Here is a 22,697-nt window from a genome sequence, read left to right as displayed (position 1 = left end):
GCATTTCTGACTCGCCACTAACTTGGGCCTTAGGGAAAGAATGCTTATTTTTACATACGATTTCCATTTTCTTTCGGCGGTGACTGTTTGTGGAATTTTGAATACCTTATACAGAAATTAACATTCTTTAAGAGAAAGCACTTCACAAATTATGAATATCTTTTGTGCAACGCGTCACGTTGATCAACCAAATTCGAATTTAGGCAAAAATTCAAAATGCTTTAATACTACGTAGGTATTTTAGTGATGTTGTTTTTTTTTTTGATATTACCGTAGACGTTTAAAGCTATACGCACAACGACCAATTCAAACTTTCCAAAAAAATTTTAACGTCTATTTTTTATTCAAACAATTACAAGAGAAAACATTTACTTCTTACTAACCATTCTAATGAAACGGTTTCCGAATTCCAGCATACAAGATCGCAACCCCTGCTGGCACAAATGGTAATCTCGATATGGCGGCACTAAAACTTCATCCAATGTATTCATCATTTCCACGTATTTCTTGAGCGCGAATTCATATTCGCCGGCTTCGTGTAATTTAGTGGCCGATTTGAAGAGCATATCCGTATCCTAAAAATAAAAGTAGCTATTGAAAAAAATCTTCACAAGTAGATGCTTAAACTCACCTGTAACGATTTGAGTCCCTTCATGATGTTCGTGTGTTCGCCACACTCAGTGCACTGTACCATGAACTCGTTGATCTCGGCGGGAATTTCCAGAACGTTGGAGCAGTTCTTGCCTCCGTCGCATTTGAAGCGCAACACATTGGAATCCATGTCGGCAAATTTGAGCCAATCTCCCGCACATGCTCGACAATTGCACGTGAACTTATACTGGTTCAAAAGCGTACTGCGGCGTTCTTCACGGGACACTTGAGTAAACAGGGGTCCGTAATTTTCCGCAACCATCGATCCAGCTGGGATTCCTTTTACGGTTCGAACACATACCGAGTTGCCTCGATAGTAACGGGTTACACCGGGCTCACAGGAGTGATTGAACAAGGCCAGCGTTGGGTAAAGACCACCACCGATGAACGTTGATTTTCCGATATCACGTTCATTCTCGCGCTGAAGTTCGGAGATTTCGTGAGCGTTGTATTGCAGAAATTGCAAGTTATGCAACAGTAGTCCTCCAATGAAGCTGTAGGAATAAGATTAATGCAATTCTCGAGATTTGATTAAGATCTTTCATTTGAACTCACCTTTCTGATTCTTTAGATTTATAGTAACCTCCGAGCGATAGACAAGCGTTCAGCAATGTTGCCATCAGGGTTCGCTGGAAGTAATCTTCAGGTGATCGCTTATCTTCATGAGTCACTAGTTTGTACACTTTTCTATAATCATCGTTGTTCAATCTAGAATATGAGAAATTGCTGAAATGTAAACTTCTTGACCTAAATCTTGTTAACTCACTTGTCGGTAACTTCGCTAGTCAAACCATCAAGTTCATAGCGCAGACCCACGAAATACTCCTCAGTCTTTTGTGTGATCATCCTCAGAGCCATGTGGCAAGTAATCGATGCTCCTGACTTCCAGAAAATCGGCAAGAACCCACATTCATACCGATGATAGCTGGAATTCGCCTTCTTCTCGCACGCTTCAGAACAAAATATGACATCGGAGCATTTTGGACAACAGACTGGTATCGTTACACGCTTGAAGCACGTGCTGCAGTGAGACAAACTGTATTCTTCCAGCAGTACGGAAACGTGAGGCTTCTCCAGCAGGATTATCGTATTGGGCTTGAGGTCCGTATTGGTCTTGGCGAAGCGGCCCTCGTCTTGACTGTAATCAAAGTACAGTCCTTTCTCGACGTAGTGATCGGGATGTGGCGGGTTTTTGGGAGCTGCGGTTGCCTTCTTACTCTTTGCCAGCTTTGCTTCGGCTTCGATGTTCTTCGGGAGCAGTTTGATCATAATTTGGGCATCTCGCTCCAGCTTCTGTCGACGTTCCAGTGGAAGTTTGCATTCGTCCAATGCCGGGAGAGTGTCTCTGAAAAGAAATTTATAGAGTGATTTAGTAATAAGCGTATTAGAATGGTATGCTTTTTTTATTTAAAATATGAAAAGTCACTTGTTAAATGATATATATATATATATATATATATATATATATATATATATATATATATATATATATATATATATATATATATATATATATATATATATATATATATATATATATATATATATATATATATATATATATATATATATATATATATATATATATATATATATATATATATATATATATATATATATATATATAGATATATATATCATTGATAGTTTGTGTGCCTGCAAAGAACTCCATTGAACATGAAACGGTGCAGATGGAAATGGAAAAATCAGACGAAGTGAAGCTCAGTGAGATGAAGCAGCTGTAACGGTCTCTATAAACACGGTAATTCTAGCGGAAGCTCAACGCGTTCGCAAAATCTTAGTATCGCGAGACGAGATGTGCAGCGATATGGATGTAAGCATGTTGATTAGGGTGCGGCTTATTTTTCAAATGTTCTCAAAATCAAAAATTCGTATGCTCTACTGAATTTAAATCACATTGAAAGAGAAACCTCAAAATTTGAGCCAAAAATATTAACATTTAGAGGTAGCGCAAGCGTCTTGAAGGTGAATTTTCAGGTTATAAAAATGACTTTCAGTGAAGTGCACATAACTTTGTTATTTTCCAACCGATTTTAAAACTTTTAGCATCAATCCCTTCAAAATTAAATTTATGAAAACTTTGTAAAACACAAAATTTGTCTCAAATTAGTTTTAGTTTCAGTTATAAGTAATTTACTCCAATTTTTTCCTCATTTTACAAAAAAAATCATCTTTGTTTGACCTTAACTTCATGATTACTCAACCGATTTTAAATCTTTTTACATGCTTTTAAATCTAATTCAATTGTTTTCAAACTGTTCATACATCACATTTCACTAAAAAAATGTCTTGACCAAGTTATTCAGCAATAACTGCACAAGTACATGATTTTCCAACGAAAAATGCATTTTTTTTTCAATTTTTTTCCAGTTAAATATTATGTCTAGAGCTGAAGCTGGTTTTTCTCATTTGTTAAACCTTTGAGTAGCACTTTGCAACAATTTTTAAATAATTTTGAAACAAAAATATGTTTGCATATGGTAAAAAATATATGCACTATTCAACTCGCAATTAAGGCAAGATGCTTTATATATTTAAGTTTTATAGAAAAAATGCAATTTCCGGCGAAAAAACCTATATAATCCAAAGAAATTTGATTTTTTAATTAAAAACTCATGTTTTTGGGTAGTTTTCGTTGAATTACTAAACAATTTTTTAGAAAGATGTGCTGTATGAACAGTTTGAAAACAACTAAATTTTCTTCAAAAATATGTTAAAAGATTCGGAATTGATTGAGTATTTAAAAAGTTATGGTTAAACAAAAATAAATTTTTTAATAATATGAGGAAAAATTTGGATAAAATATTTTTAACTAAGACTAGTTTTGATTTTAGACAAATTTGATGTTCTACTAAGTTTTCATAAATTCAATTTTAAAGATAATAGTGCTAAAAGTTTAAAATTTGTTGGAAAATAACAAAGTTATGATTACTTCACTGATGGTCATTTTTTATAACCTGAAAATTCACCTTCAAGACGTTTGCGCCACATCAAAATGTTAATATTTTTCGCTCAGATTTTGAGGTTTCTTTTTTATGTGATTTAAATTCAGTAGAGCCCACGAATTTTTGGTTTTGAGAACTTTTGAAAAATAAGCCGCACCCTAATGTTGATTGATGAACATTAGGATGTCCCATTTTTTCCTGACCCTCATAGATTTCGCCACCCCCATGAAAAACTGTTGTCTTTTAAGGCTGGTTTGCTACTGACAAGAAAAGGAATCGCCCATCTCGATGCGTGGAAAATTTCTTCCAAGAAATGGTCAAGAATATCACATTTTTCTGATCGCAGTACGCAGTTGAGAAGAAATGTCACTTCAAAGGGGGCTCTCTGTAGGAAATTTCTTGACCCATTCAGTCAAGGAATTTCTTTACTTTTCTTGAGCGAAACAGCATGCTTAGCTTTAGTATCTACATATTGTGTACGAAGTTTCAGCTTATTACATAGCTATTGCGAGAATCGCATTGACTATTGCGAAAAACATAATTTTGCTATTTGAAGAGGAAAAACTTGCATGAAAGTATGTTGTACGCAAGAAAATTACTCTAAGTATGCGGTGGAAAATTGTCGGTTGTCAACAACAAAACATTCGGTACGTATTCAAAGAACAGATTTCGAGAAAATGCATGATTTTTATTGATTTACCTAAACATGGGTATAGGAGCAGCACTTCGTGAATACCTGAATGGTGTTGAGAGCATAGATAATGAGGATCGATAGAATGGAGTCAATTTAGCTAGCGATAGAATATTCAAACGCTCAAGAACAATTGGTCGGTGTTCAGACAGACTTGACTAGATGATATTTTGGCCTTGCAAATATAAGTCAAGGACTCTGTCAATTCTAATTTTTCCGATGATATTTTGATACAGATGTTTTATCAAACAGATAAGTTGCAGTATTGCAGCAAATAATGCCAATATTTTGTTCTTCCGAACGCTTGGGGTACGTTTTTCTGATATCATTCAAAAATCACTTGGTTCAGTCTGCCTGAACACCGACCAATTAAGCAGCTGATACTATTTCTGTTCGGGATGAATTACTACTGCCAGTTATCTTTTGTGGTATATGTACCCGTATCCTTTGTTTTGTGTATGTCGCTCTACTCCATTACTATTGAGAAATAATGAAGAAGTCGTCTTTATCTTTTTGCAAAAAGCCTTTTTAGAAAAATATTCTGCTATTTAAAAAAAAATTGAAGAAAATAGTTTGTCACCATTAAACTCTCATAATCGCGCCGCTTATTCAGGTTTGGCCACTAAGCTGGTTGAATGATACTGATTTTGACCATGCATCGGTTCTCTACCCGAGCAAAGTCCAACATCAAAATGAAAGCAAGTTGAAAACATATATTGTTTTCAGCATCAAGTTGATATCATAATTTGATATCAATTTATTAATGAAATATTCGATATCATATTTTGTTTTCTTTCTGCTATCATTTAAAATTTTTACTTATATTTTCTTTTTATTTATTTATAAATTTATTCGTGCTACATGTTTAAATACTACGAGAATATAAAAATAAAGCATTCATCTAGTCGCAGCCATGTTTCAATATCAATCGAAAATATGTATATCTCAGCGAGTTCTCAATTTGCTTTCAATGACAGCAGAAACTGTTTTCAATTTCCTTTCACTGACAGCAAAAAGAGTTTTCAATTTGATTTCATGGGAACATTTTTCTGCTCTCAGTTTTGATATTTTAACCGTTAAAACGAGCAAAATGACAACAAACTGAGTTATCTAAATCCGCGACAGCACAACATCAAAATTAGTTTTCAATATGATCTCAAGCTTTGCTCGGTAGCTTATCAAATTATAGTTTTCACTTATAAGGTCCTAAGTCGTTTTTACAATAGACGCATCAGACATTTTTGTTCCCTACCTCATTCCAGAAACAAGAAGCTTATTTAAGAAAGAGGAGGTCTACTACTCCACTGATTCGGAATCGTTTACCTCCTAGATATCAAAATATAGGTACTTTAACTCGGAAAAACTTGTCTCATGAATTGAATCCAGCCTCAGATGCTGATTGAGTTAGACCTCCTCATCATTTAGGACGAATAGGTGGGTCCTGGTGGCTTGTTATTCTATCATACTCTTCCGATCGTAACATATAAGTATTAAACATTTGATGAACATTTAGAAATTTTACGACAGGTTTTTGAAATACTGAACAAAAATTTACTAGAATCAAATTTGGAAACATGCAAATTTATGTTTGAAGAAATTGATTATTTAGGAAATACATTAAACAAAAATGTAGAAAACTCAACAATACACATACCGTAAAATGGGGTGAAGTTGATCACTTTGGAGCGATTCTGTTCTATAATTCCTAGTAGGATGCATGTATTCCCATCCATATATGTTTAAAACCTGTACTGGTTGAATAATTATCGAATTATACAAACGCAATTTCAACAAAATGCTAACAGACCTACTAGTTATCTAAAAATTAAATCACCCCAGATTTCTTCGAATAATTCGTCAAGGATTTTCTTCAATGATAGCTCCTCATATCCCTCCAAGAATTTTTCGATTATTTCTCATTATATTCCAATAGAGATTTTTGAATTTTCAAGAAATTTGTCCAATAGTTACTCCAGGAGTTATTACCGAAATTGTTCCTGACGCCACAAATGTTTTATAAATATAAATGCTAAAGGCAATCTTTGAAAAATCCAAACATAAAACTGATCGCTTGAAGACAAACGAATAAGCAAAGCTGCTATTTGCTTAAGCGCCTCAAAAACAGAATATGGGAAACGCAGAATTAGTGTATTCCGTCGATTGTTCTACTTACTTGAAACACTGCAAAGCTTTGACATGGTCCTTCTTGCCCAGATAACACCTAGCTTTGCGTTCCGTAAGTTTGTACATAAGATCCTTCGGGTAGTTGTGATCGATTGCTCGTTGAATGTCTTTCAAAGCTTGATCGTACTTTTCCAAATGATAGAGAGCTGCAGATCTATTCGCCAGTATGATCGCTCTTTCCGCTTCTAAAATTGCATAGAAATGAGTCAAAGAGAATACGATTGTGAGGTTATGGATAGAATTTTGATCGAACAACCACTTACCATTGCCTTCCGGCGTTGCTAGATAACATAAATTGTAATGAGCCAAAGCTTCGGTCCAGCTTTCCTTTTGGAAGGCCTTATTACCGAGATTCTTGAATTCCAACGATCGCTCCAGATTTTTTCCCTTAAACTCACGTGCCAGCTTCAACTCGGTGACGATCGATTTCAGTGCATTTATAAACTCGAAACGCTTCTCGTCGCTTTCTAGTTGGGCAAAATCGTTGAACTCGTTCTGGCCGATGTTTTTGCGCATATTTTCGCAATACTTTTGGAAGAATCCATCCTTCTTGTAGGTTTCCATTTGAGCGGATGAAAATTCAGCACTTTACACAAAAATGGCGACCGGGAAAATCTTCCACGCAGAACCGTATGCGGTGAAAATGTAACTAGGAATGACGAAACAAAACGTTCACCGGATTTCGTGAGTGGTTTCGTGATATTCACGGCTAGCGAAGTTTTCCGAACAGTCACGTGTACGTCCACACGAAGATTTGTTGTAGTTCATTTGGTGCTGTTTGGGATGTTGTTGCATTCTAACGATGATTATGTTTTGACTTGGATGCGCATGCGCTTTTATAAAGTATTAAATAAATTATGAGTAGAATTATTTGAAACAGAATAAAAACAAGAAAAATATTGTAAGATTTTGTTCGTTAATAGCCACATCTTACATAGTTACAGAAATTTCCAAAAATCTAAGCGAAGTAATAAATTAAAATACTTTATATAAATCGCCTCGTAATTCTAAACAAGCGTTTCGTGCATAAATTTGCGTTGCAAACAGTTTATACGCCGGGTGCATTCCAATCGTGAATAACACACGATCACATCTGGTTGCGCGCGCATCCTTTCGCAACAAATCTCATTCACAAGCCCGAAGTGAAAATCAAGTATGTACAAATAACGTAATAAATTACCGTTTTATAAATAGGTAGAGGAAAATAGAATGGGAGCTATGAGCGTAGTCAGGACTGCCACCAGGGAGAGTTTACCCAAGCAATCAATAGTTCGGATTGTACTTAAGCAGTGAACTCTTAAAATTACTTTTGGTATAAATCTAGTTTCAGTGAAACTTTTTCGCTGATTAAGAGTACACTACGGAACTTGATTATCATAAGAGTAATTCGTGAGCTTGTCAACAAATAGAAAGTTCAGAACAAGTTTGAATTGAACTTCTTTCTTACTTGAAAGTACCGTCGAACGGGGTGATCTGCAACACATTGTAATTTACAACCAAATTTCGCAAGAAAATTAATTTCAACTCGGTGCTTCAATACGTTTGACACACAAGTCATATAAGAGACACTATTAAAGCTGTTATCATAAATATTTTTATACATTAAACATAATTTTTTAAAATGTCTTAAAACTGATACTGGATGGATGTTCAAAATCGTGAACTAAAAACATGAGATAGATTTAATTTACAAAAGTAATACTCTACATGGTGTTTCTATAACTAATAAGTGATGATGTGACGAATTTTATTTTACGAAATTGTAGCAACAAGTTTTTAATAAAAATCCTTTTTATAAATATGTACCTATGCGGGGTGACTTGCAACACTTTATTTTCAAGCAATTTAGAGTTTTATAAAAGTGAAAAACTTTTGTGTTAGGTCTACTTTATAACCAAAAGAGTAATAATTCACCAATCAGCAACAAACACTCATTAAGGCCGTACGGGACATCATCATAATCACCCTATCCATTTAAAGAGGCAAATCCCAAGAACCACTTCATATATCTATGCGAAAATGTATCACTATGATTCTATATATGTAGTGCACAACCCAAAAAAATTTCGGCTTCATCGGTTCACTAAAACTCGAGATTTGCTTCTACAAAGTTTTGATGATAATTGTTAGAGTGAGACGAAAGATAGGGAAAATAACACATTGTAAATAAATACATTGTTCAATTAAGATATTGGACCTTGATGATTTAACACATATTTTTCCCATACAAAAATAGCTCAATTATTTTCTTACAAAAAGGTTTTCAAAATGCATATGTACTGTTTCGAATGCTTTAAATAAATGAAAAATAATACTTAACAAGTGTGACTAATAAAAAATATCAACATTTTGTTGGCAAAAACTAAATTAGCATTGAGCGTTGCAAGTCACCCCGCATAAGAACATTTAAAAAAAATCATCCTTTTGATGACTTTTGATATGACAAAATAATTCGATTCAATCTTCTGTCATCCCGTTCTGTAGGTGGGCCGGCCATTAAAAGTTCCAAAAGGAATTTAGATTTTTAGATGATGTTTAGATCATGGTTTTGGTTGATAGAAGTTGAAAAGTGTTGCAAGTCACCCCGTTTGACGGTAAATATATATAGTTTGCTAAGTTAAACGAACTTTATATAAAGTTCGGTTAATTACCTACCGTTTTGTCTCAAATTCCGAATAGACTCATATTCCGAACACTCCGTTTTTGTATGATGATTCGGTTGAAATGTTTCGCTCAAATATGTCATCAAATAACAAGGAAATGGCAGTTATTTCCAATTCAATTTTAACGTCTTACATTCTATTTTATACCTCAGGAGTAGTGATGATTCCTTAGTTCGAGACCAGTTAAACTAGCTTAGATAAATTCATACATTTCCTCCCAAGGATGCTGAAGGGTTCATTGGCACCAAACACATTCCATGTTTTCAAGTTTATAGGTGCCTAATGATTGTTACTATTTGGATGCTAATTGTTCTAATTCATTTAATTCAAGAAAAATAATAAGAAAAAGGAACTACACTAGAAAACTAAAGAAATTAACACTAAGAAAAAACTTCAAAAAACTTCAATTTAAAATTTAAAAAAAAAACTAATTAATCAAGCAAATCTTTGAGAACTATTTACACTTTAGCCCGCTCAGGGTCTATCCGGGAGAATCGTTTAGGGGCAGACTCACAACCCACACTTGCTTCGCGACTTAAATTTAACCACCACGAAAGAGAGAAAAAAAGGGGAATGCGTCCCAAATAATAATGCTGAACCACTAATAAAATTCTAATTTACACATGATTTATTTTAAAGGGTAAGGATTTAAGAAGGTATGAAAGGAATGCACTACAACTTCACCTGCGATTTGTCGTTGCTGATGGGAGTTTCGGTCCAATAAATGGCTAGTGACTTGGCTTCCTTGCCGGCGGTCGATGGATGTCGAGATGCCAGCGAGGCTTTGCGTCTCCGGAATGTCTTCGAGACCCGTCCTGTTCGGTCCTCTCAGGTTCCCTTGAGTTTCTAGTGGGACACTTGGCACTTATCACTTCCTATTTGATCTGCGGTGGGGTACAGGTGTCTTCCACTCGCGATTAACTTTTAACTTTGTACCTGAGGATTTTTAGAAATCTAAAATATCGGACGATTTAAACTGTTAAACTTTGTTACCGAAAAAGATCCTTTCCTGGGCCTGCATATCCTTTTTATAGGACTTGATGATGCAGCAAAACCAAATCTTAGAACATTTCCCGGGAGGGATTTGTTTTCGCACAGTTGGTACCGGGCGCCATGCATCAGTGCATATATGGTTTGGGAAGGATTTTGATGGTGGGATACCAGGGGTATAGTAGGATGGGTATGAAATTCAAATTTAAATTGTTTCTATTTACAAATTCATTTTTTATATAATTCATTTTTTTAATATTAAGGGTAACTGGTATCTTAGGATAAGGATTATAGGAATATTATTTACAAATTAGGTTATTTATATTTAAACTAGAGTTAAAGCATAATTATTTACAAAAAAAGGGAAAAAATATAACAAAACGAAAAAAGAAAAATACAAAATAAGCAAATGCACGATTGTGACCTATCACATAGGTAACATGATGATTTGGAACTATTTCATTTTAATAAGTGTCAGTTTTGCATATAAATATTCACACTTTTTGAAGGTGTAAGCAATACAGTTGGAAATGTCGATGCTAAACACCACTGGTGCCATGCCTACATGTAAACTATAAGTGTTTAAAATGTTGTGTAAACTTTAGTATGAACTGCTGAACTCATTTTTGATATCATACAGCATAAAAAGTATAGTATTTTGCTCATAAAATCGTTTATTCTCAAATAATGTTCTTATTTCAAGGGAAATTGCCTATATTTAGGCGTATTAGACAGATTTTTAAAGTTTGATTTTGCAATAAAATGATCAAATACTAGAGTTGTAAGATTTTTGACATCATATTCTGATTCAGGAGACCCAAATTTAGTAGATAGGGAAATTTTTTACTCTTAAACCTGCTTTTTTATATGGTGATCAATTTCGCCCCAGTGCGTCATTCTAATTTTTTTGATATGGGGTACTTCACTGTTTTCATTTTGCTAGGGATTTTGACGTTTACTGGCCTTGTTGTTTACAAATTTCAAGGTAGAGTGAAAGAGAGAGGAAGACTTTTGTGCAGAGCCCTATTAAAACTATTTTAATAATATGTTAAATATTATTTCATGAAAAATCTATTACATGAACAGATAAAGATCAATGGAGTACTGGTTTTGCCGAAATTTATTTGACAATATTTGAATTCCGAAGAAGAACACAGCAAAAAGTTATAAAATAGTGATCAATTTGCCCCCGGATTACGGTATTCACAATACGCCTAAACGACTGACACCACTAATCGCACGGCCACGAAGCCCACATGAAAGTTTAATAATCATGAGATTACACCGTGTGCACTGAGAAATAAAAATAGTCACAAAATTACTAAAGTTTATGCATTAATGACTATTTTCTATCTGCCTCTCTTTCATTCTGCTGTGAATTTTCACACTAACTGTCATTTCGACTGGGTTCAGGCTTAGCGATGCTTCAACCAGGGTGAATTGACAAATAGGAATAAAATTCCCTGCAGGGTAAAAGAGAGGCAGATAGAAAATAGTCATAAATTACTAAAATTTAGTCATTTTGTGACTTCCCGCGTTTCTGAGTGTGTATACGACTCGTAAAAACTGTTTTTGTCATCCAACAATGTCGAAAACATTATATGGCAAAGATGATTTAAAATCACCTCTAAATTTTCAAGAGCACAAATCTAGAGGACAAAACAGTGGTTTGAAATTAAAATTCTATCGCAACCAACGAGTTATTAATCGATCAAATTTTCAGCGTGATCAAGTGTTTTGTTATTTAGATATGACTTGGTTTCGTATAATTTAAAGCGTATTTTAATGCGAGCATTTGAAATATTTCTAGGCATTGGTACAAATTTTCAAAACTGTCGCGTGGCACCTGATAAGGATTCGCACTTCAACCGCTGATTTAGAGAGTATGTTTGCTTAGATCGATGAGAAAATAGCAGAAATAATCGTCATTTAATTTTCTATAAGGAATTATTGGATAAATATTTGAAGGAATACTAGGCAATGTTTTGTAAGGAATTGCTCCATAGATTCTATGGAGCACTCCGTTGAAGCTTTTCGTGAGGAATCGCTTTATAATTTTGGGAAAAAACTTACAAAATTCTAAGAGAAATCTATTCTGAAGTTTTAGAGGAATCCTTGAAGTAAAATTTTTGAATGAAAGAATGACTTCTTGCAATTACTTTGAAAATAACATTTTGGCAGTGTTTTCTAAACATTTCATTGATGGTAACCTTTATTTCTGAACGAGTTCAAACAGGAATGCATGAACAATTTGGAGCATGAAAAAATCTTGGAGAATATGTATGACAATTCGTAAAGGTGCCATCCTAGAAGAATACTTCAAATAATCTTTAGAATTTCCCCAGTAGGTATGTTCTTCGTCACAATTCCTGAGCTGAAGAAACCTTTGAATAACTCAAATTTCATTTAATTCCTGTTGCAAAATTATTTCCATCGGTCAGGGGGAGCAACGCACTATTCCCCTCTCCGACGCTGCTACCAACTGGCTACGCCCATGCTGGTAGCGGTTTAAAGGGAGGAAAAGCGTGCAGAATTTGCGAAAATTTTCTCATTTCATTCAAGCCAACGCAGCGATCGGAGGCGTGCGGTAGTAAAGTCAAGTCTGTTCAGTTCGTCGAAAAAAATGGAAATTTGCGAGGAAAGCGGATTTTTCCACGAAGATTTTTCAAAGTTTCGCAGCGATATCAGTGATAGTGATATTCGGGCGTTTTCCCAGCTGGAGAATGACGAACAACGCGTTCGATTTGTCCACCAGATAGTTGAAGATCGTTACGGTGGGAAACTGTGGAATCCTGTGCGTGAAATTGGCATTGGCAAAAGCCTGTCCAAGGCCCTGGATGCCAAGGAGCGGGGAAATAGTGCGTTTCAGTACGAAAAATGGCAAGAATCGTTACGGTGCTACAATGACGCGTGTTTGCTGCTGCCATCGAAAAATGGTGAGTGTTATGAATGGCTGACGAGAGGAGTGACCTTGGACGTCGTTCAAACAACAATTTTTGGCACTGACCGCGTATTTGTGGCGTGTGCTAATTTGTGTATCCCCAAGTTTGTAGGGGGATTCAGATGAAATTAATGGTAAATTAACAGATGGGGAATTTGTAAAGAGCCGACAGCTTGGTGCAAGTCGATGATATATGGGATACATACTGAAGATGAAATACGACACACTTGCCTGTTCGATCCGATTTCTGCGACAAGTGCTGATGACTAATAGAGTTGGATTTGTTTTCGTCCTCATTCATAGCTATTTATTATGTGGCAGATGAGGTGCTACACTTTCGTACTGAATGTTGGAGATGATGTTGTAGTGAAGGGAAAAGTTTCTCACCACTTTTTTGTAAAACTGTTTTTTTTTATTCTGTGTTTAAATATGACAACATTAGGAATAATTATTTGATTTTTTATACTTCGCTCTGCTTTGCCGTGAGGTTGCCAATTCCAGTATTCCACCTGTGGCTAGAGTTCACTGGCATGGAGCGAGCAGTTGGTAGCTTCCCCTCCAATCATAGACGAGCAGATAAAAAAGACCTTCCGTAGTGGCGATGACTCTACGGTGCTGTGAACGTCTGTACTGGAACTTCTGCAAACTAAATACCCGGAACGCATACACTGTTACACATACGGCTCTCTTTCACAGCGTGGAGTAGGTATCGGCATCTCTGGCGCTGATCTGAGACTCTGTCAAAGTGTTCGGTTTTCTCTGCCGAAGCAGCGGCCATCTTTTATGCAGCCATCTCACCAGCAAGTGCTCCAATCCTCATCATCACAGGGATACAGGGTATACGAGCCCATACTCCAGAGACAGTTACCTTTACCTGTGTTCCTGGGCATTGCGGTATTCAAGGAAATGTGGCTGCAGACCTGTTAGCAGGTACGGGACACGAAATGTCTCTTTTAACCCTTTCCGTTCCATCCCCAGACGTAAAACGCTGGATCGCTAAATCCGTCAGAGACTATTGGGCCCACGAGTGGCACCAAAATACTGCGGCTCAGCTTCGGAAGGTAAAGGGAGATACTTCTAGTTGGGAAGAGCTCTCTTCGCTCCGCGATCAGAAAATAATTTCGCACCTTAGGACCGGACATACCCGTTTTGCCTATTCTTGTTTACGTTCGAATGCACTTTCGATCGAAAGTCACTTCGCATTCCCGTTCACGCCAGCAAAATCAAGTGGGCCATGGATTCGTTCGAATAGGATTCGATCGAAAGTTGGATCCGCCGCAAACAAGAATAGGGGTGTATAGCTTTGATGGCAGATCTTTCCGTCAAGAGTGTGAACAATGCGGTGTACACAACTCAGCGGAACATGTAATCTGCCACTGCCCTCTGTACGGACACCATAGAAGCACCAATAACATTCCCGGAAGCATCCGCGATGCCCTCGCAAATGACCCCGCATCATTGGCGGCCCTAATTTGCTTCCTAAGGAAGCCAAACTCTACTCTCACACGTGAAGACTCTACAACCTGATCCCAACTCAATCCACGTCAGAGAATACCTAGGTTTGGACGATTGGTGGGCTCCCTGAAGACCTCTTCTTCGGGGGTAAGTTCCATCCAATTAACGTAACTCCTAACGCAACCAGTCAATATTTGATTTTTTTGATAAATTGACTAAAACAAAATGGCGGTCGGATAAATTTTATATGAGGAGTCAAGGTCCGTGAAGAAACATCAGAATACATATCTCTGAAATCAGGTGGCTAGTGATCGAAATCGATACAGATTCTAAAAATAGAAGGGTGTTTTGAAAAAATCGAGCAAAAATATGGAAACCAAAATAACTTAACTAAACATGCTGCCGGTAGAGGGATTAAGACACGTTAAGATATTGTATAACAAATCATTTATGAAAAACGCCATAACCATCAACTAGTAAATAGGATTCATGGAAGCATCGTTTTTGCAGACTTGGAGAAAGCCTTTATTCTGGCCAACCGATCAGCCGCTTTATTTCATCTCAACAAGTTTGACCTGGCCCTATGTGATATCGAACTATCCATTCAGCTAAACTATCCCGAAAACATGCGATACAAGCTTATGGAACGTAAAGCCCAATGTTTTGCAGCACTGAAAGATCTTCCATCGGCCCTAAAGTACTACAGGTTTGTACCAATATCATTTTCATAAATTGAAATTTCAATTCAGTGTCATTGAAACTATTCAAATTGCAGAGAAACATTCACCGCTTTACACGTGAGCAACCTCGGAGGAGAAATGCTTGAAAAACTGATGAAGGAAACGCACAAGATGATTGTCAGCTTGGATGTGCACATTGCCGATGTTAAGAAGTATCTCTGGGCACCATGCTTTTGAATGTGGGTTTTTGTCGTTTCTGAGGAATTCCGGAGCAAATGTAGTTTCCATGCTGGCGCTGAGGATAGTGTCTCAAAAATCGGAGAAATATTTCTATGAACTGCAGGATGAGTTGGACAATCTACAAAATGATTTTGTGGATAGGTTTGTTCGATGAAATTCAAATTATAAATGAATAAAACATTTTACGATCTTTACAGCTTGTTATTTGACGATTATCGTAAAGTTTATAATTTTGTAACACACGGTCAACAAAGGAATGCTGAAGATTACTTGAAATGGACGGTAATGTCAGTATTACTCAACACAGTTTTAGTTGCTGCGGGTTTTAGTATATCCGGATCACTAAAAGGGTAAGGTTTGTCGTAAACTAATAATTACCATAATTTCACTCTTGAGTGTAGATGGCATCGGCATTTGATGGTCTTAGTTAAATAAATGCAGGGCGATCTTGTTTTGCATGTAGACTAACACGTTTTTATATTTCTTCACACATACCAGTTCCTAGCAGACTGACCAACGCGAGAGGATACAGTTTGCTGGAAGCTCTAGCGAAGCTCGACGTAACACTAGAACATTTCGCAAAAACGGTAGGGAATCCATCATCGATGTGACCTTTTGCAGCGCGTCGCTGATCACCAATATGAATTGGAGAGTTAGCGAAGAATACACCCACAGTGACCATCAAGCGATCTACTACTGCGTTGGCCAGAGAAGTTGTGCAGTATGGCAGAGGAGGAATGGAGAACGTAGGTGAAAGACGAAGCATTTCGACAAGGATCTTTTAGTCGAAGGAGGGCTGACAGAAGTGTTGGCGAGTGATTGTGACGCAACTATGCCGAGAAAATTGGAGCCAAGGAATCAGCAGCGTTCTGCATACTGGAGGAACGACAGACTCAGCACCCTTCGTGCAGCCTGCCAGCCAGAAGACGCCGGGAAGGTGGTGCCGGGAAGCTGACGCAAATCCCTAGGGCAACGCCTATCGAGTAGTGATGGCAAATATCAAGGGCCCAGTTACCCCAGCTGAAATGTGCCCCGACAAACCGAAGGCGATAGTGGACGGTCTCTTTCCTACGCATGCTCCCACCACGTGGCCGACCATACCGTACGCTGACATAGATGAAGATAATGCCTGGATCAAAGTGTCTAACTCCGAGCTGATAACAGTTGCGAAAAGATTGAAGCTGAACAAAGCTCCCGGACCAGATGGTATCCCTAACGTAGCGCTAACGGCAGCAATCTTGGCGTTCTCAGACATATTCATGACAGCGTTGCAGAAGTGTCTAGCGGAAGGCTGCTTCCCAGACAGGTGGAAGATGCAGAAGCTGGTGTTGCTGCCAAAACCGGTAAAACCGCCAGGAAATCCTGCTTCATATAGACCAATATGTTTGCTGGATACTCTTGGCAAACTTTTGGAGAAGGTCATCATCGGCAGGTTGACGAAATACACGGAAGGCGAAAACGGATTGTCGGTAAGGCAGTTTGGATTCCGTAAAAAGACTTCGACGGTGGATGCTATTCGGAAAGTCATCGCGTGCGCGGGGAAAGTGTCCAAGCAGAAGAGGAGAGGCAATCGATACTGCGTTCAACAGTGCCAGTTGAGAGGCTATCGCCAAAGCACTACACAGAATGCGGGTTCCCGAATATCTGTGTAAAGTTTTGCAAAGCTACTTTCAGAACCGGGTAGTTGTTTAAGACACAAACCAGGACGGAGGTCAACGAAAGTAACGGTGGGAGCTCCACAGGGATCCATACTTGGTCCAACACTGTGGAACATGATGTACGATCGAGTGCTAACCTTGTTACTGTCGAAAGGAGTCGAGATCATCGGGTTTGCAGATGACGTTGCGATAACTGGCGAGACTGCGGAGGAGGTGGAGATGCTGACTGTGGAATCGCTAGATACCATTGAATCGTTGATGACTAGAGTCAAGCTGCAGTTGGCTCATCACAAAACGGAGGTGGTGCTGGTCAGCAACTGCAAAGCGGTTCAGCAGTTGGAGATCAACGTTGGAGAACACGCAATCCCATCGAAACGCTCTCGAAAGCACCTTGGAGTAACGGTCGACGACAGGCTAAACTTCAACAGCCACGTAGACTATGCCTGCGAAAAGGCAGCGAAAGCAGCTTATATCGTAGCTAGGATCATGCCCAACATTGGAGGAGCAAGAAGCAGCACGAGGCATCTTCTGGCGACCGTATCATCGTTTATACTGAAGTATGGAGTCCCCGGCTTGGGCTGCAGCGTTGGGAACCAAACGTAACCGAGATAAGCTGGCAGGTACGTTTCGGCTCATGGCTATAGGGAGGCAAGTGCCTACCGCACTATATCGTTGGAGGCAGTTTGCGTTATCGACGGAATGATCCCCATCTGCATCACTCTGGCTGAGGACATCGCCAGCTACCAGCAAAGAGACAGTAGGAATGTGAGGAATACTATTGGCTTGGACACTAATGCCAGGTGGAAGCAGGAGTGGAATAACTCGGAGAAAGGAAGGTGGACTTACAGGCTCATTCCTAACGTGTCGGTGTGGACAACCTGGAAACATGTTCGAAACATAAACCACTGCGATCAATATTTGATCTATTGTAGTATATCCCGTGTCCTTTCTATATGTGCATGTCGTGTTACTTTTTTACTATCGAGAAGTGATAAAGTATTCGGGAAAGTATTATGGCGCCATTGCAGGGTTCCGTTTTATAAACCCTTCGAAGAGTGTGGTGGGTACACTTTTCGCAGGCGTGCTCCTTTATCAGTCCAAATTCGGCACCTTGATAAGAAGTGACACCGATATTGTCCATGCATCAGAATCCTAGTCCTTACTTCTTCAAACTAGAGAACTAAATAAATAAAAGATTACAAAACAGATTGATTTTGACTCATTTTTTTTTCTTGTCTCAAGTCTCGGCTACTGGAAAACCGAGACTTGTCATTTTTAACAAGGTTTAAAATGCAACGAGAACTGATAGTGTTCCTTTGATTACTATAGCATTCTGTCCTCTTCGTTTGACGCAATCAGGACTAGGATTCATTGGTTGATTTTTACCCCATATCGCACCACGAAAAGGTGATCTACCTGCGTTATGGGCAAAAGTTAACTTCTTCTTGACCCAGTTTCTGTCAAGCCATGGATGCTTCCGGAAATACCTGCACAGATTCGGACACGCAGAATCTGCACATTGTCCGACCTGTCCAAATATCGAGGAAACACCCGAGAATGTTATATTTGACTGGATTCAGGAAAATACGACGCGAGATGATGCCAGAAACCACAAGCGTCCTAAATCCGGACAACGTCGTGCAGAACATGTGCTAGCACGAAAGCACCTGGAAAGCGGTGAACAGGGAAATAACGGCGATTTTATTGTTGCTTTTAAGGAGATGGCATGAAGACTCAAGAGCTCCGGGTCGCGATCGGAGTACGCTAGATTCTCCGTCGGGGACTAGACCGAGTAGAGTGGGCGAAGCGTAGTATCGGTTAAAAGCCGTCGGGCGCCTCTAATCCGGAAGTTACCCTCCAACCGGAATTGCAGAACCGACCCTGGCACTTGACCGACCACCGTCGAGTCGGAGTAGGCTGAGTCCACCGCCGGGGTCTAGCTGAGTAATTCGCAAAACAGCACCGGTAAATGGTCGTCGGGACGACTGTGAACCGGAAGTTTCCCTCCACCAGAATCGCAGGACCGACATCGGCATCTGCCCGGACAGCTTCGGAGTAGGTTTAGTCCACCGCCAGGGCTAGTTGAGTAGATCGCGTTGTTGCACCGGCAAATGATCGTCGGGGCGCCTGTGAACCGGAAGCTTCCCAGCACCGGAATCACAGGACCGACCTCGGCATTTGCCCGGATAGCATCGGTTCCGGAAGTTCTTCCGCCGCCTGGGAAATTTTTGTCGGAGTAGGATAGATCCACCGTCGGGGTCTAGGCCGAGTAGCATCGATCGTCATAACCCAGTTTTGGGTCGTTGGAGCGCCAGTGAACCGGAAGTCATCCTCCAACCGGAATCGCTGGACCGACCTGGGCATCCAACTGGTCAATCAGGTGAACTCGACCAGCAGCAACGGAGAACGAGTTGTCGTAGAGAAACAAGGTGCATATGAGCGTGCAGAAGAAGTTTAACAGGGCTCTGACGTGAGGTCAGCCCAAGGGAACTATGCGTCGCACAGAAAGATGTTCAAAGCCCCGGCGAGATCTTCAACCGTCAATTGGGCAAAACGAGTAGTCACAGAGACACCGTAGAAATGTTGTAGTGAGCAGCGTTTTTGATGACATTTAGCGGAATTTGGGGCAAGTGTGCCACCTTAAGCAAATTGTTCTCTAACTTTGCTTGAAGCTTATAAAATCCACCAATTTAGCCTCATGATGATAGTTTCACATCTTTTCATAACCACTGTGCCATTTAAAAAGTAAATATCTTCAAAAAGTATTAGTTTTGAAGCTTCTCAAATATCATCCAAAATAACCTATTTTTCGACACTATGGGGCAAGTGTGCCAACCATATGGGGCAAGACGGCCACCGAATGAAAATCGCATGTAATTCTACTTGTAATGGAATTTTCTTTATTTCCTATTAATATTACTTACAAAGCAGACGCTAATCGATAATTTAAAAAATAATTTAAAGTTTACCGTAATAAGGGGATGCTTTATAACAAGGTACAAAACATGCGTAACTCACTATTACTCAATTCTAATAACTAAAATGGTTATTTTTGTCTCCATTCACTACAATATATGTATTATCATTATATTACGGCGATTATGTATAATATTACACTAGATCAGCACTAAATAACGGTAAATATTGATGTAGATATGTAAAACGGTACTCCATAAGCCAAAATAATATGTTATTATTGAATATTTTGAGAAAAAATCATTTTGGGGGCAAAAATGTCAGTTATTCCTCTACTATACTTCAGAAACTACTACTGGTGTCTCATTTTGGTTTATTATTATGATTTTGTTGTTGATGTTCACATTTTTATAAATTTCACTCCATCAATTTGCGTTTACCAAATAGGTGGCACACTTGCCCCAATAAGTATAGATTTCAACCAAACTGAATTTCGTGTGTAAAACTAAATATTTTTTTCGTTCAAATGCCACAATAACTTACACATTTGAATAGTTTCACAATGTACAGTACGTTAGAAAAATCTGTAAATAACTTAATCTGAGGTCAAAACTTCAATGGATTATTATGAGTAACGGTAAAAAACCACGTGTTTTTGGCTGCCAGAAAAACGGACGAAGGCAAAAATTGGAAATGTTCTTGTTTCTACAAATAATTCCTTTGATTTAAAAGAAAATTGTTTCTAGAAATATCACAAAGTCATCAAGTAACGGCATTTTTAACAAAATAAGATCGTCCTGGATATTTACGGGTTAATGATATAGCCATGGTTTTATCCATGGCCTGTATGATTTTATAATATTGTATTATTTAATTTAATCTCCTTGCTTTTTATAAATTATAAATAATAATTTATTCTTTTAGTTTCCTCGGAAAGATTTTGCTGCATAACCTCCAAATCGTAACGTATAATTCTCACGAAATTTCCGAACTGCAGCGCAAAAAACCGAAGGATTCAGGATTTTCGGTCTGCATTGGAGCTGGTTTGTATCCCACGCTGGTGCTGTTCAACCATTCCTGTGATCCTGGGATAACTCGATACTTTGTGAGTAATGCGGTTTACATTCGAACAATCAAAAACATTCCAGCCGGATCGATGGTGGCGGAGAACTACGGGCAGCTGTATACCAGAGCCGGGCGTCGAGAGAGACGAAAACTGCTGGCAGAGAATTACAAGTTCGATTGCTGCTGTCAAGCTTGTGAGGAAGATTGGCCATCTCTGCACGAAATGAATCCTATGATAAGAAGGTTTAAATGCGGCGCAAATGAAGGCTGTAGCAATGAACTGTTATTTAAGCTAAATTCTACAGAAAATGAAATGGAATGTAACAAATGTGGGGGATTGACTGAAGTCAATGCCAGTTTTGAAACATTGAAGGTGAGTTCGATCCACAATATTTTGGTATCATGACAACATTCTAATCTTTTCGCTTTCAGCAAGTGGATTTCCTAAACCGGTACAATGACGCAGCTCGCATGTACTCCCAAGGAGATTTTGAACGGGCACTTTCTAAGTACGCTGCCCTGATTAACTCGCTGGATGAGATATTGGTGCCGCCTTATATGGAATATCATCTCTGCCAGCAAGGAATTCGAAGGTGCTCACTGGAATTGGGGAGTAAATTTACTGATCCGAAGTACACTTAATAAAATTGCTTCAAACTCCAGTCTAAGTTTTTGCCTATTCCTGGTATTATTAGTAATCTGCTTCTTGGCATTACGTACCAACTGGTACAAAGCCTGCTGCTCAGCTCATGAGCACTTCCACAGTTATTAACTGAGTGTTTTATTTGCCAAAGTTGCCATTTTCGCATTCATATCGTGTGGCAGGTACGATGACACTCTGTGCCCAGGGAAGTCAAGGAAATTTCCATTACGAAAAGATTTTGGACCGACCGGGAATCGAACCCAGACACCTTCAGCATGGCTTTGCTTGGTAGCCGCGGACTCTAACCACTCGGCTAAGGAAGGCCCCTCCCTCCTCATCTCACCTGAAATGCTTCGTCATTTATGGACGTCCTCTAATCGATACATCTGAAGGAAACACTGACTTCGAAGAAGGTTCTCTGAAATTATTCTCAAAGATCTATATTCCTAGGAGAGTCGCTGGATTTTTACTTTAAGGAAACCATGCTACACATTTTGAATTTTTGTATCGCTTTTTCCTGAAGGAAATCAATATACCGTTTTGACTTATATTCCGAATACTTAAGGCCAATAGTGACTTCAACTGCACCTGATAGGCAAACATTAGTAGATATTTATGAAAATTTCGATTTGTTCGCAAAACTCAGCTGTTAGCTGTTGGGTGTGCTGATAATAATGTTGATTTAGATAATGTTAGTATTATTTTTACGTTAAATTATGTAACAACGTTTTAATTCAAATGCCAAACACTGTCTCATATTCCGAACACCTTAATTCTAATTTCGAACAACCAGAATAAATGGTATTCAAATTAAAAATTTCGCAAATAAATTTATCTGAGCTAGTATTACTGACCTTGAACTAAGGACTGTTTATTTTATAAAGTGGGCACCTTGTTCAAGCTATATCTTTTTTATTCATTGATAAAATCATAAGCGGTTTTCTATGCATCGTT

The 22,697-nt window shown here is 38.4% G+C and overlaps 2 protein-coding genes and 1 long non-coding RNA gene across 3 annotated transcripts; 1 reads left to right on the top strand and 2 right to left on the bottom strand.

Annotated features, from left to right (window-relative positions):
- Nucleotides 1–320: 320 nt before the first annotated feature.
- On the bottom strand, nucleotides 321–7,315 carry LOC5578358 (SET and MYND domain-containing protein 4). Its single transcript, XM_001656879.2, has 6 exons — nucleotides 6,756–7,315; nucleotides 6,482–6,677; nucleotides 1,418–1,996; nucleotides 1,207–1,359; nucleotides 632–1,145; nucleotides 321–575 (listed from the first exon to the last, which is right to left on the bottom strand). Exons 1-6 carry the CDS (start codon nucleotides 7,054–7,056, stop codon nucleotides 369–371), a joined length of 1,950 nt encoding a protein of 649 aa, XP_001656929.2. The 5' UTR covers nucleotides 7,057–7,315; the 3' UTR covers nucleotides 321–368.
- A 2,450-nt stretch (nucleotides 7,316–9,765) lies between these two features.
- Nucleotides 9,766–10,787, bottom strand: LOC110675636. The gene is made up of 2 exons (XR_002499669.1): nucleotides 10,149–10,787; nucleotides 9,766–10,091 (listed from the first exon to the last, which is right to left on the bottom strand). It is a non-coding gene; the product is annotated as an uncharacterized LOC110675636 (long non-coding RNA).
- A 1,899-nt stretch (nucleotides 10,788–12,686) lies between these two features.
- Nucleotides 12,687–21,779, top strand: LOC5578359 (SET and MYND domain-containing protein 4). Its single transcript, XM_001656880.2, has 6 exons — nucleotides 12,687–13,081; nucleotides 15,052–15,247; nucleotides 15,317–15,602; nucleotides 15,659–15,811; nucleotides 20,960–21,473; nucleotides 21,533–21,779. The coding sequence occupies exons 1-3, from the start codon at nucleotides 12,769–12,771 to the stop codon at nucleotides 15,456–15,458; spliced, it is 651 nt and encodes a 216-aa protein (XP_001656930.2). The 5' UTR covers nucleotides 12,687–12,768; the 3' UTR covers nucleotides 15,459–15,602; nucleotides 15,659–15,811; nucleotides 20,960–21,473; nucleotides 21,533–21,779.
- Nucleotides 21,780–22,697: the final 918 nt, after the last annotated feature.

This window comes from Aedes aegypti, chromosome 2 (genome assembly GCF_002204515.2).
Source record: "Aedes aegypti strain LVP_AGWG chromosome 2, AaegL5.0 Primary Assembly, whole genome shotgun sequence".
NCBI classification, from domain to species: Eukaryota; Metazoa; Arthropoda; class Insecta; order Diptera; family Culicidae; genus Aedes; species Aedes aegypti.
This window is presented reverse-complemented; position numbering and strand designations above follow the sequence as displayed.